Below are 14,031 nucleotides of genomic sequence, written 5' to 3'. Positions count from 1 at the left end.
AAGAGCACAATGTAAATTTGAGACCCTTCAAACATATATTTCCCCATTGTTCAATTTGCCGGATGTGAAATCTCCATGATGTCTTTGTGAGAACCCTGGCCGCGGTGTTCTGCACCAGTTATAGTTTCTGGATCAATGATAAGCCTGCGTAGAGCGAGTTGTATAAGTCCAGTCTAGAGGTGACCATCGCATGCATCACTATGGCTAGGTGTTCTGGTTCCAGATAGGGTGCTAGTAGATTGGCTTGGCAGAGGAGGTAAAATGCCAGTCATGCTACCTTTGTGACTTGGGCTTCCATTGTAAGGGAAGCATCCAGAATCACGCCCAGGTTCCTGGTGGAGTGAATCGCTAGGAGCTGCACACCGTCCAGAGTGGGCAGGCGCACTTCCTCCCATGGTCCCATTCTACCCAACCACAGGACCTCCGTCTTTGCAGGGCTGAGCTTTAGATGACTTTTCTTGATCCACTTCGTCACTGCTTCCAGTCAGCTGGCTAAAGATTCAGGGGGGGGGGTGGAGTCAGGGCGGTCATCCATCAGGAGGAAGAGCTGGGTGTCATCTGCATATTGGTGGCAACCCAGCTCAAATCTCTGCACCAGCTGAGCAAGAGGGAACATGAAGATATTAAATAGGATAAGAGAGAGGACTGCTTCTTGTGGGACTCCACATATGAGCTGGTGATGGCTAGACACTCTCTCCTATTGCTACCCTCTGTCCGTGACCCTGGAGGAAGGAGATCAGCCATTTGAGGGCTGTCCTCCATATCCTAGTGTCGGCAAGGCGGTGAGCTAGGAGCTCATGATCAACTGTGTCAAACGCTGCTGACAGGTCTAATAGTACCAGCAGCACTGACCCGCCTCAGTCCAGCTGGCAGAGGAGGCCGTCCATCAGGGCAACTAGCACTGTCTCCATCCCATGGCCAGGCTGGAAGCCCAACTGAAATGGGTCAAGGGCTGAAGTTTCCTCCAGGAATGCTAATATTTGGCCCGCAGCAGCCCTTCTAACTCATGTCCTTTTAACTTCAATAGCCTTCTTTTTCTCAGCAATACTCAATCTTTCATCCAGACTAAACAGCAAGCAACAAAATAGAAGAAGAAGAAGAAGAAGAGTTGGTTCTTATATGCCGCTTTTCCCTATCCGAAGGAGGCTCAAAGCGGCTTACAGTCGCCTTCCCTTTCCTCTCACCACAACAGACACCCTGTGGGGTGAGTGAGGCTGAGAGAGCCCTGATATCACTGCTCGGTCAGAACAGTTTTATCAGTGCCGTGGCGAGCCCAAGGTCACCCAGCTGGCTGCACGTGGGGGAGCGCAGAATCGAACCTAGCATGCCAGATTAGAAGTCAGCACTCCTAACCACTAAACCAAACTGGCTTATATGAAAATATAATTTCAGGTCAGGTAAACACAATTTTCCTCTTTCCTTTGCATCTTGTAATATCTACAATTTAACTGTTTCCCCCCCCCTCTTGCCATACAAAGTTATATATATTTCTCTGCCTTTGTTTAAAAAGTACATGATTTGTCAAAACAGGTATTGTCTGATTACAACAGTAATATTCTAGGGAAAACATCCATCTTAATTTTCTCTCTAAAGGTTACACTGTATCCCATCTTAACAGGTCTTTTAAAAACTTCATTCCATATATTGACAATTATTTTGAAATAACATACAATTCATATTTGTCAACATAACTTTTCACTCTGAAAACCTGTTTTAATAATCAGTTGTTTGATCTCGTGATTTCATTTTTTTAACATCTTTGTTAATATTAGAACCAGCTAAAGCACCGAATTCTTTCAACTTAGTTATTAGTAAATCAATTTCCTTTAGGTGATCTTCCAACATAAAAACCAGGTAATCTCAAAAGACTTAATTTATAGATCTCTCTTATAGATCACTGCAGATGGGGACTGCAGCAAAGAAATTAAAATACACTTGTTTCTGGGGAGGAAAGCCATGGCAAATCTAGACAGCACCCTAAAAAACAGAGACATCACCCTGCCAACAAAAGTGCGTCTAGTCAAGGGTATGGTCTTCCCAGTTGCCATGTATGGCTTTGAAAATTGGACCATAAGGAAGGCCGAGCATCAAAGAATTGAGGCTTTTGAACTCTGGTGCTGGAGAAGACTCTTGTGAGCAGCAATGAATTTCATATCTTAATTGAAAGTAAAAGAGCTGGATTTCCTGTTTTGAAACAAAACTGTAGTTCCCTTGGCTTCAAAGGGCCAGCACCCCATCAGAGGCACGGGCATCTTGATGTGACCCCTGTTGAACTGAATGACACCCCCTTTAACCACTATAATGTAAATGTATTGAGAAGTTTAGTCTGGGACTGCTTTATGGTTTCTCAGTCAAAAGCTTTGTGTCAAATATGGGGAGTTTCTTAATGATTCTAATCATAATTTTTGCTTGTGCAGAATGGCTGTGCAGAATGCTGATTTCAGTGCAGATAGAAGCTGGCAGACTGGAGGGCAACAATTTTCAAAGATGGCCACCAGTCGGCAAAACTACTTGCTCCTTACCTGTAGCATCTCAAGAGATGCTTATACAAGGGGAATTACTCCTTCCTCTTCCTCTTTAATATTGTGCAATACCAGATCAGTAAAGAAGAAACATGCACTTCTGTCTAGACTTGGTTTAAAAAGAGAAAATGGTCTGGTTTGGATAACTGGAACTTGGTTGAAATAAAGTAAAGATGTTTGTCAGTCCCAATTTACTTCTATCTGGTTATGTGCTCCTTTATGAATTTTGTATTGGAGGGGAATGAACAGGCTGCTGGGGGAGGGGGTACCCTCCTACCTGCCAGGAGGAATGGGAGGAATTGCCATGCCTCCCCCCCACTTGAGCTCACTGGCACACCAGGAGAGCTAGATAAGCCTCCAAGCCTCTCTGCCCATTTTTAAAATGGACTTCCCTACTAGTAAGTCTATAAAAACATTCTAGCAAGGGACAGGACTGCCTGTCAAACACCATTCAGTTTTTTCCCCTTCAATACATTCCCCAAATCCGAAGGTCTAAATCACAAGTTAAAAATCTGTACGACTCCATCCCCATGACTAAATAGTCTTCATAGGAATAAAATAAGTCATCTGAGGAACAATTGTAGATTGTTATTTTTCACCTTGAAAAGAGCCCGCCTGAACTTACGCTCCCAGATTTTCTTGAAGTTCTCTTAGCACAAAGTAGCAGGGGAAGGAAGGCTAAGGAATGGAATTCTCCCCTCAGGGCAATCCTCGTTTTATGTCTCCTGAAACTTTTATTTCTTTGAAGCAGGATAAAAACATGCAGTTGAAAAAAAAAGTTATTCAGAAAAGATCCGGGAGGGAATCCTGTCACACGCATCACAGGAAGCAGGAACTCATTAAATTCTTGGCCTCTTCATCTTATGAAAGCCTGACATTCTGTATGCACTAATCTTTCAATTCAGACCACTCCAGGTAACATACTAGATGCTTTCTATGTTCTGTGTTTGAGTGGAGTCTCCATTATTCACAGTTTTTTTAAACGTAAAAATATCAATTTTAGATTAAATATTGCTTATAAATACAGTCCTGTGGGTTGTCAGTATCTATACTATACTTTCTTTTCAATTGCTTCAATAAATATAGTTTTCATTGGTGATTTCCATTAAACAACTAATAGACTTGATTTCATAGCACTGAAAAAAATTGCCATGTGTGTAAAGAGAAATACAATATTTAAGAACATATTCACAACAGGTTTGTTTTTACTTATATGATTGCTATGGAAGTGAGCATCAAAAACCAAGGTGCTTTGTAGCTGCTGTACTTCATACTTTTAATGTACTGTAGGCAGGCAAGAAATTCACCGCTGTATTTTATACACATAACTGCCGTGGTAAAGATGCAAAGTGTTGATGTGAGGACCCTGGCAGCTGTATTCTGGACCAGTTGAAGTTCCCAGATCAAGGATAAGGGCAGGCCAACGTAAAGTGAGTTGCAGAAGTCCAATCTGGAGGTGACCGTCGTGTGGATCACAGTGGCTAGGTGTTCGGGGGCCAAGTAGGGCACTAGTAGTTAGGCTTGACAAAGGTGTTAAAATGCCAGCCGTGCTGTTGTCATGATCTGAGCCTCCATAGTGAGGGAGGCATCAAGAATCACCCCAGATTCCTGGTGGAGTGGGCCACTGATAGCCGTACTGTCAAGGTTGGGTAGGCGCACTTCCTTGCTTAGGCCTTTTCTGTCCAGCCACAGGACCTCTGTCTTTGAAGAGTTGAGCTTGAGATGACTCTGCTTGAGCCACCTCGTCACTGCTTCCAGGCAGCGGGCAAACGTTTCTGGAGGACAGTCAGGGTGGCCATCCATCAGGAGGAAGAGGTAGTTGTCATCACTATTTCGGTGGCAACCCAGCCCAAACCTCTGCACCAGTTGAGCAAGAGGGCACATAAAAATATTTAATAAGATTTGAGAGACAACTGCCCCCGGGGGACTCTGCAAGCCAGTTGGTAAGCATTGATTTATTGTTGTCCCCAATGTTCTATTGTTCATAACGTTATAGTTATTCTTGTATTATTATAAACTGAGTGATTTGTATTGTTCTTCTTTGATGTAAACCGCCCTGAGCCTTCGGGGAGGGTGATATATAAATATAATAAATACATAAATAATCACGGAAGTATATAGTTGCAAGCCACACTATAAAACAACACATTAGATAAAATCCTGAGCTATGTAATGAAATTACTTACAATGTACTGTAACTAAAGTAGAATCTGCCAAACTTTTATCTGTCAGTGAGCATCCATATTCCCCTGAAGCATTTCGTCTTACATCTGATAATATGTGAATTCTTGAACTCCTTATAGGCTCTAATTCTCCCTGAGAAAGGAAAATAACTGCATTAAACAGACAAGTCTGTTAAAACAGAAACCCATACACATTTCCTTTTATTATATTTTCACAACCAATTTTCATTTCAGTCAAATATCTCGAAGACATAGCAGCCTCACACCACACGAGTATAAATTAGGCTTCTGCTAATGCTTCACGGTTAGAGTTTCAGGCACCTGAACATTATTTTTGAAATGGTTTTGCTGTCAAGAGTTTTGCCACCACATTCAAGATTTTGATAAATGCGTGCATCTACCCTCTTTGTAGGATGTCATAATACACTGAAGCAAGGTGGGTAGACAGCATGACATTGTTATCATTATTAGATTAAGTAGGTAAAACATGATCATCTTCCCATAATTTCAGATCATCTCTATTTAAATGTTCAAGATCACTCAGGTACAGTTTTGAAGTACTCATTTGAAGAAAAAAGTAAACAAATATAAACCCATAGACGTTTAAATCAGCAGACTTTAAAGGATTAATGAAAAGCCTCTATAGCCACAATAATGTGGACACAGAAGTTGAAACAAAGCCCAAGAACAATCTTCAGAACAGCAGGCATTACATAGTGTTTCAACCATCACTGCTGGTGCTTGCTTCTCAGAGACGAATGAACAAAGGCCAATTTCCATTTCCATTTCCAAGTAAAAAAATACTTTCCAAGTAAAAAATACTTTCAATTATGACAGACTTCTATAAGTTGAGAGAAATGGGCTGGGGAGGTGGATATTGTAGATAAAAATTAAGTTTGGGAGGGGTTTTTCTATGGCTTCTACAATGAAAAGAAAAATACATATAATTTTTAATAATAAAGAATATTGTTATTTATTTATTTATTTATTTATTTATAATGTGATATATATACTGCCATTCTCAGAAATTCTGGCTCATGGCCAGAATTATATATATAACAGTAAAATCATAATTCATAAAAAACCACTCAATAAAACATCCTAATATTGCACAAATCCCAAGATGGCTGTAACAAATTAATTCGCCTAGACCTCTAATGCTAATGAATCAGATGTTGGAACAGCTGAGGATGGAAACCCTTTGGGATAGTTCCTGCCAGTCTAGTATCTAAGCATGGCAACTGGGGAGGGGTCTAATTTTGTCGGTACTTATCACGCTCGGCCTCAACCAAACACCTGGTGGAAGAGCTCTGTCTTGAAGGCCCTGTGGAATCCAAGGAGTTCCGACAGGGCACACAGCTCTTCTGAGAGCTCATTCCACCAGGTAGGGGCCAGGACCAAAAAGGCCCTGGTCAAGGCCAAGCGAGCTCCCTGGGGGGCCGGGACCATTAGCAGATTCATACCTGCAGAGGTACCTGCGGGGGGCATAAAGAGGTAAGAGGTCCTCTAGGTATGTAGGACCCAAGCCACGTATAGCCTTAAAGGTCAGAACCAAAACCTTGAACTTGATCCAGAAACAGACTGGCAACCAATGCAATTGCCTCAGCAATGGCTGGATATGGGTCCTCCAAGATGAATTAGTGAGCACCTGTGTAGCTGCAATCTGTACCAGCTATAATCTCCGGGTCAAGGACAAGGGTAGGCCCTGAGTTTCTGAATATGAACAAACAACTATATTTTTGTTTATTATTTAAATGCCAAGATGAAAAAGCAAAGCAAGTACAACCAATACAAATGGGTTTTGTAATTTGACAATACTTACTGGAATATAAAACAAAAATTCCTCGGGGGGAGGATTACCATTTCCCGAACATCTAAGGGTAATGTTGTCACCTTCTTTAATGGTATTTCCTTCTGAAATTACTTGGATTTTAACCTTCTCTGTAGGATCTGTGAAGATACAGACATTAGGTAACTTATTTGTCATAATATACACAAAAGAAGTGCATAATATGCACATAAGAACAGACCACAGAGCTTTCAGATTTTGCAGTAGCCAATCAGATACCATTTGAAAAACTCTCAAGTGAAAATGAATTGTTTATTTAAAGTGTATAATAATGAAAGTAAGAGACATGAGGCTATGCAAAGTTTCTCTCCTAGATAAGCCACAAAAAAACAAAAGAAAACAAAACAAAAGAGAAGAGAACATGCATGGTCTTACTGCAGAACCCCACGTCATCCTTCTAGGCCATTTGTACAGATCTCCTACCTGCAATGAATCTGCTCACATAGCACTAACAGTGCTAATCAACTATTTGGGAGACACAGCCCTTATCTCCTTTGAAAGCAGGAAAGTAGTGGTGCCACAATCAGTAATGGCATTCATTTGCTCAGCAGCCAGATCTTTGGATAACACCTACAGAAGATGCCAAATATCTATCCAGATATGGTGCTCTAAACTGAATATGTTTCTTCTGTCCAGCCAGGCAGCTTTTTCCCTTGGTGTGTTCTAGGAGGCTGCACAACCTAGGCATATATATCATCACCACAGAAGTATGCATCGCCATAAATATCAAAATACACCATATTGCACATTCATACAAAGTTTACAGAATTTACGGTCTGTACTGTCGGAGAAGAACTATTCGTTCTTAGGGTAAGTATTTGCAAAGACCCGATATAAGTTTCCCTGGATAATAAATGGTAAACATACAGAACAGGTACAAGCTACAAGTATTTAGGCATAAACTTTACTTAGTTGGGCCAACCATAGAGAAAAAACAATCAAATCTGCAAAAGTCCAGATGCCCCTTTTAGCCAAGTTTTATCATCAAAAAGGCAATAAAAACCTTCAAGCAGCCATTAAAATCTACAATGCCAAAATAATTCCTCAGATTCCAATATGGATGGATGCATTTAATAATAAATTAGAGAACATCCAATCTTTCTTTTTCAGAAATCTGCTAGGAGTCCCAAACTGTGTGGCCAATCATACACTTGTCGCAGAACTTGGCCAACAGAGTTTAGAAGCCCGGGCTTGGTTTCATTCCTTTAAATACTGGTTAAAAATTCATTTCCATGCTCAAACAGGTAGTTTGTTAATTAACCTTTTGAGTGACCCTTATTCTTTCAGCTGGCTGGGCAAAATGTCAAAAAAACTTCAAATTATGGGTCTGGACATCTCATCCCTTAGCATGCAAGACGAAAGGATGATAATATCACAGCTAATATCACAGAGACTAGAAGATCAGGATACACAGATTCTTGGCTCCTCTAAAACAGTGTATGTTCTCCCCGCTTCTGGGATATTCCCTTATCTTACAAATCCATGCCCATGTATTTCCAAATTTTAGAGACACACCAGTTAAGAAGAGCATTTCTAGTAGCTCACTTAAACATCTTTCCCTCAAATGTCACCCGAGGTAGAGTTTTGAAGAGCCCTCCTCAGAAGAGATACTGTTTACATGGATGTAGTGTCCCTGACACGTTGTTCCATATACTTCTGGTGTGTCCTAAGTTTGAAGTATTTTGTCGCCCGTTAGCTAATTATCTGAAGAAATTGAAATTCAGCTGTGTTAATGAGAAACGCTGGATTAAAATGATACTAAATGTGAGGGACTCAGCAACTATAAAAGTAGCAAAGTTTTTACTGGCAATTTTAAATGAAAATCTTTTACGATAGATTTTACATCTGAAACTGTTTGAAATTTTCGTTTTATGTTTTGCGGTTTTAGGCCAATAAAGGTACTCTGAGTCTGAGTCTTAGGGTAGGGAAGTAGGAGCTGATGAAAGGATTACAACTGGTGTGTGGGTTAATATAAAGAGAACCCTTGTATTTGAAAGTCAGCTTCACTGAAATCAGACGGTTTCACTAAATATATTTAGCATCAAAACAAGCTACTACGTGAAACACGAGTTCTGCATAATACAGTGGGATACAGAATTGGAAAGCATAAATTGATGTCAAGAGGCTCTAGTAATTCTTCAGACCTCTAAATCACTTCCCTCCCCATTTCCTTTCCACCAATCAATTCAGTAGGCATGGGGGACACAGGAGTATTGGCCAAAGGACTTGGCAACTTGACTCTCCAGAGGCCTGTTCAAGGTAGCTCATATAGTTAAAAAAAAAGAACAATAAAATAGCAAAAACTACAGATAAAAAATGTTCTTAACAAGGCCAGATGGGCTTCACCCTTTTGGAACTCTCATGGGATCTGAACAATTCCTGTGGGAATTTGCTGCTACCCACAAAACAGCTGTGACTCATTTCCTCACTTCTCCACTCCTGCCTCAAAGCTGTGTTTTAGCAGTAACCAGTTAACAGCATGATGTTTTGTGACCACTTGTTGGGAGCATCACAGTCTTGCAAATGACCACTAGTTATCCGGTGGCTGCAGTGCCACAATCAAGAGACCTTCCACAACAGACTGAGGGAAATTTTTTTGCCAAAAGGTTGTTTGCTATACAACTTTTCATAATTAACATTCAGAACTAGATATCTACTGACACTGATAAAATCACCAGAAAGTTAATTATGTATTTATGTCTAATAATATAATTTAATATAATTAGAACTGAGTAGAGGTAAATTTCAGAAAACCTGACAAGTGTCTCTTTAATTTTCTACTATCAATTATTTCAGTCTGTTCAATATGTATCATTTTACTAAAGTCAGAGCCCTTTGTTTTCAGCAGCAGAATCCGTAGCTAGGAAAAATAAAATAAGTTTATGGTTCTAAGAAATGTATATACTCACGATTCCTTAACAGGACACATCAGTGCTACTGAAGTCATCAGTTAGTCCCATTTAAAAAACATAAGCACATTTATTTTTCCTGGCAATTTTAGTGTCCCTTTTCTGCTTTATATCTTCTTGTTCCCTCATGCTTCAAACACAGACTTGAGAAAAATTTATTCTTATTTCTTTAATATGTTTCATAAACTTCCTAGGCATGCCACGGAGCTACTTCTGTTCCCTAGCCTGTCACAGTTGCTTAATGAGGTCTGTGTGTTGTACCATGAAGGTAATTATTGGAGTGCTCAAGTGAGCTTAAAGTTATTAAGAACTCATAACATGATAAAGAAACTCTACAGCATATCAGAACAGCAGTGGGAATAAAGGATATTTTTGTATTTAAAAATATTGCACTCTTACAATTTATACTTTGGTATACATTAATCTAACTCTACTTTTACTTCTTTGCATCTCTAAACCTAGGTACTTTCTTTTCACCTGCCAAATTAAGGTGATTGAGTATGGCTTACAATATATTATCACTGATTTCTTGTACCAGCTGTGTTATAATTTTAGAAATAAATAAGCCCAATATTAATTTCTTTTTTTTTTACAAAAATGCACTGATATAAAAACTATCTATATGGAGTTTTAATGCAACTGGGCTGTTATTAGAACAAATCCATAGGCTCATCATTGATTTCTTCTAGTCTCTTCACATACTGGAGTAGGTGTGTACAGTCAGGTCAACCCAGACTATACATATACCAGAAAACACACTTTACCAAGGATACTTTGGTATCTCAAATATATCTGGGATTTTCTAGGAGAACTGGGGGAGGGGAAGGAGTCCCTGAAAAAAATGCCAGATATAAGGATTTACCAGCAAACATGAAAAACTCTGCTCAGCTGTTTTGGAGCTTTCTTCTGCTGTCTATTTAAACAAGAGGTCTTTAAAGAGACAGCAAAAGAAAGCCCATAAAATAGCCAAGAGGAGGGACTTTCCTACTGGCTCACATAGACATATAATCATAGACACAGAATCATGGAGCTGGAAGGGGGCCATACGGGCCATTTAGGCCAACCCACTGCTCAATGTAGGATCAGCCTAAAGCATCCAAAAGTTCTTTGGGGCTGTTTCACTGAAGTGCTGAAGAGAACTCCAGCAGGGCCTCTTTGACGGGTGCCATTGGATAGTCTGGTTTAAGTCAGAGTCCAAGTCCAGTTTTCAGGGACAGTTCTCCTTCCAGGATCAGCTTCTTTTAAAAGTCTCCCTGGAGAATCCCCAATCTGAATACTCTACCAATATTGGGATCCAATTTGTTTTTTGTCAATGGACTCAAACTGAAAAATACCAAGAGAGAAAATTGCACACCCCTATAGTAGAGTTGTTGCTCCATGGTGCACCTAGGCTTCACTCCACCAAAGCCTTGTCTGGAAGTCTGAGTTTCACCTATGTGATCCCAGGTGCATACAGGAAAAATGAAAGAACATGTTCTTAGATGGACTAATTTTAATGTTAATAATTATTGTTGTAAGCTGCCCTGAGATTGCTTTGGGAAAGGGGTAGCCTAAAAGCCAAACAAATAATAATAATAATCTTTATAAACTAGTTCTGCTACCATTTTTATACCCACAAGACCCAATCTTTCTTTCATACCAGCGCAATCCTAACTAGAATTACACCCTCCTTTAAAATAAATTGAAATACTCTTAAAAGCCTTTTCATGTAATCTGGTGAGTAAACAGACTAATGTAGACTATTGGCATTGTTTTCTTGCATCTTTCACCTGAGCCTGTTAAAACATCTCTCCCTCACTCATTTTTCTGAAAAACGCAACAGGAGCCATTTTTGCCTTTAAAGCTACTGTTGGGCAAGCCCTGAACCAGCTCTGCAATTTGAGGACTATACAAATTTACTTTCCTACGTGTGCCTGTAAACATGAGTACTTAGTTACATAGTGGGGTGAGGAGAAAGGGGCTGTTAATTCAGAAAGTAATTCATAACTGCAATGTTTTCTTTAGGGCCCATTATGCACGGGGGGGGGGGGATAGCGTGCATTCAGGGTGAAATGGCGGTGACTAAAATCACTGATAACGCATGGAGCCGGCTGCAACTGGCCACAGATTCGGTTCATGCCGTCGAAAAAGCCACGCTAGCGAAACACGGACGAAAGCACAGCTTCCAGGTGACCGGGGCGCAACCAGAAGACCCATTATGCACAGGCGAAATAACGCACATTCGGGGTGGAATGGCGGTGACTAAAACCACTGATAACGCATAGTGCCGGCTGCAACCGGCCGCAGATTTGGTGCATGCCGCTGAAAAAGCCAGAAGCGGTGCCGGGGTCGCCGCGTGCATAATCGGTTACTCTGGGTTTTGCTGCCGTTGCATCCCGTCCCGTGCATAAACGGTTTGCTTCGCTTCTCCCCCCCCCGCGTTTTCCATGTGACCCAAAATCGCCATTTCGGCAGCCGTGCATAATGGGCCGAAGCGGCGCCGGGGTCGCCGTGTGCATAATCAGTTACTCTGGGTTTTGCCGCCGTTGCGTCCCGTCCCATGCATAAGCGGTTTGCTTTGCTTCTTCCCCGTCCGCGTTTTCCATGTGACCCGAAATCGCCGTTTCGTCGGCTGTGCATAATGGGCCTATTAGAGAACTCAAGGAATAATGACATTCACTAAAAAAGTTTCTTCTGCCTAGTTATTTTCAATCGGGGAACTTTAAAAGGAGTGACGGATAGATCATTTAATATTTAAAGAAATGAAAATTTCAGATCATTTCCAAAACAGATTAAGGTACGAGTGGGACACACAGGGAAACAAATAGTGAATTCAAGCTAATAGATACTGCCCAGCAAAGCCTGCAGAGAGAGAAAGAGAGGTATCTCTCCACAGGGTTGGTTCCTTGTAGGGCTCTCTTGAGCCTGCAAGTAAATCTCAGTTCCTTTGTAGCTTTGTTGGTCTTAAAGGTGCCACTGGACTCTAATTTTGTTGAGATACTTTCAGCAGTCACATAGGATTGCAGTTGCCAGCAGAAGTGCAACTCATCCAGAATATCTGTGGGGTCTCAATTGTATATTCATTGCTGAATGCTCACAGAAGAACTTGTTTCTTCACTCTTTGACCACAGAAAGTCCATTTGCAAATACTTTACTTTAAAGAATACCTAATGTTTATGGCATTTTCATCCCATAAAGGTTTTCCATCAATATTTTTGTCCCTTTTCACCTGTGTATTTTTCCATGCTAGTCCAAGTGCATAAAACAGCATTCTCAAGTGAGAGGGATGATGCTAGGAGAAATCTCTGAAGTTAACCTGAAACTTTAACAGACTTGCTACCCCATCAGAGCTTGGTCTGAACAATATCTCCTTGACCCCTAGATAAGCAATCTAGAAACAGGAAGTCTGGAAGAGTTATCTGCCCAGATATGAGCACAGAGTACCACCATGGTACAACCACGGTTTAATTCCAGTAGTGGCATAGAACTGAAGGACAAAATGTCAAGATAATGACCTGTTGCCTAACCAGGAAGGAAGGGAAAGGCTACAAGCTGAAGTGCATTGCCACTTCAAATTTAATATAGGTTAGGAGGTTTCACATATTAGTGTTAAGGTGGCAGGGAAAGCCTATTTTGGGGGCTTAGCTATCACACTTCAATGAATATTAGAAGGCTAAGAGAAACAGACCGTAGCAAATGTATCAATATAATTAGAGGCAAAACGTAAGTCTTAGTATCTGAAAATGGTAAATGAGGCAAGATCTAAGTTATGGGATTTTGACACAGAATTCATAAAAAAATATTCAATATATTAAGCAGCAATATTTCATGCATGGGAACAGACTAGGTAAACTGGTTGTTCAGATTATTTTTAAAGAAAGGGGTAAAAATTATAGAAGCAATTAAAAAATAATTAAGGAACTTGCTTCCCTTTATGAAAAGCTATACGTGCCACAGAAACCACAACAGCAGCGCATAAATAGTTTCTTGGAGAAGGTTAGGTTACCTGAACGAAGAGAGTATGCTAATGCTATTTTAGAAGCCCCATTTATGACTGAGGAAAAGAAAAACAAAGACCCCAGTCTGGATGAGCCGATGCCAGAATATTAGAAATGCTTTACTAGAATCTAAGTTCAAATATTATTAAAAGCAATATATAATATCTTTCTCAATGGATTGCTTCTATCAACATGAACTTAATCTAAAATAGCACTAATACTAAAATGAGACAGATCTAGCCAATGTAAGATCATATCTCTACCATCCCAACAGTCTATGCAATAACGATTATAAAATTTTAATCTCTTTATTAGTATGTAAATATATGAGGATAATTGCTCTGGGCCAAAAAGGCTTGATTCCAAGAAGATCTGTATCCACAAATATAAGAAAATATCTAAACTTAATATGTATAATACTATAACAAGCTTAGTGTAAGATTTTCCCTTCTTGATGCAAACAAACAAACAAACAAAGGTTTTTGATATGGTTTAGTGCCTTTAACTTCTTCATTGTCCTGAAGTATTTGGTTTTAATTCTTTTTTCAATGAGTAGGCAAAAATCATATATTTAAAGGCACTGTAAATCAA

The 14,031-nt window shown here is 40.1% G+C and overlaps 1 protein-coding gene across 3 annotated transcripts in view; it reads right to left on the bottom strand.

Annotated features, from left to right (window-relative positions):
* ALCAM (activated leukocyte cell adhesion molecule) overlaps nt 1-14,031 on the bottom strand; it is a 156,878-nt gene that overhangs the window by 23,397 nt on the left and 119,450 nt on the right. For all 3 annotated transcript variants that reach the window (XM_077342136.1, XM_077342137.1, XM_077342138.1), the window contains exons 7-8: nt 6,528-6,655; nt 4,709-4,838 (exon numbers count right to left, since the gene is read on the bottom strand). In XM_077342136.1, the coding sequence (XP_077198251.1) occupies nt 4,709-4,838; nt 6,528-6,655 (258 nt within the window). The remainder of the gene's footprint in view (nt 1-4,708; nt 4,839-6,527; nt 6,656-14,031) is intronic.

The sequence above is a fragment of the Paroedura picta genome, chromosome 6 (assembly GCF_049243985.1).
Source record: "Paroedura picta isolate Pp20150507F chromosome 6, Ppicta_v3.0, whole genome shotgun sequence".
Lineage (NCBI taxonomy): Eukaryota > Metazoa > Chordata > Lepidosauria > Squamata > Gekkonidae > Paroedura > Paroedura picta.
The sequence above is the reverse complement of the archived record's forward strand: the minus strand, read 5'-3'. Positions and strand labels throughout refer to the sequence as shown.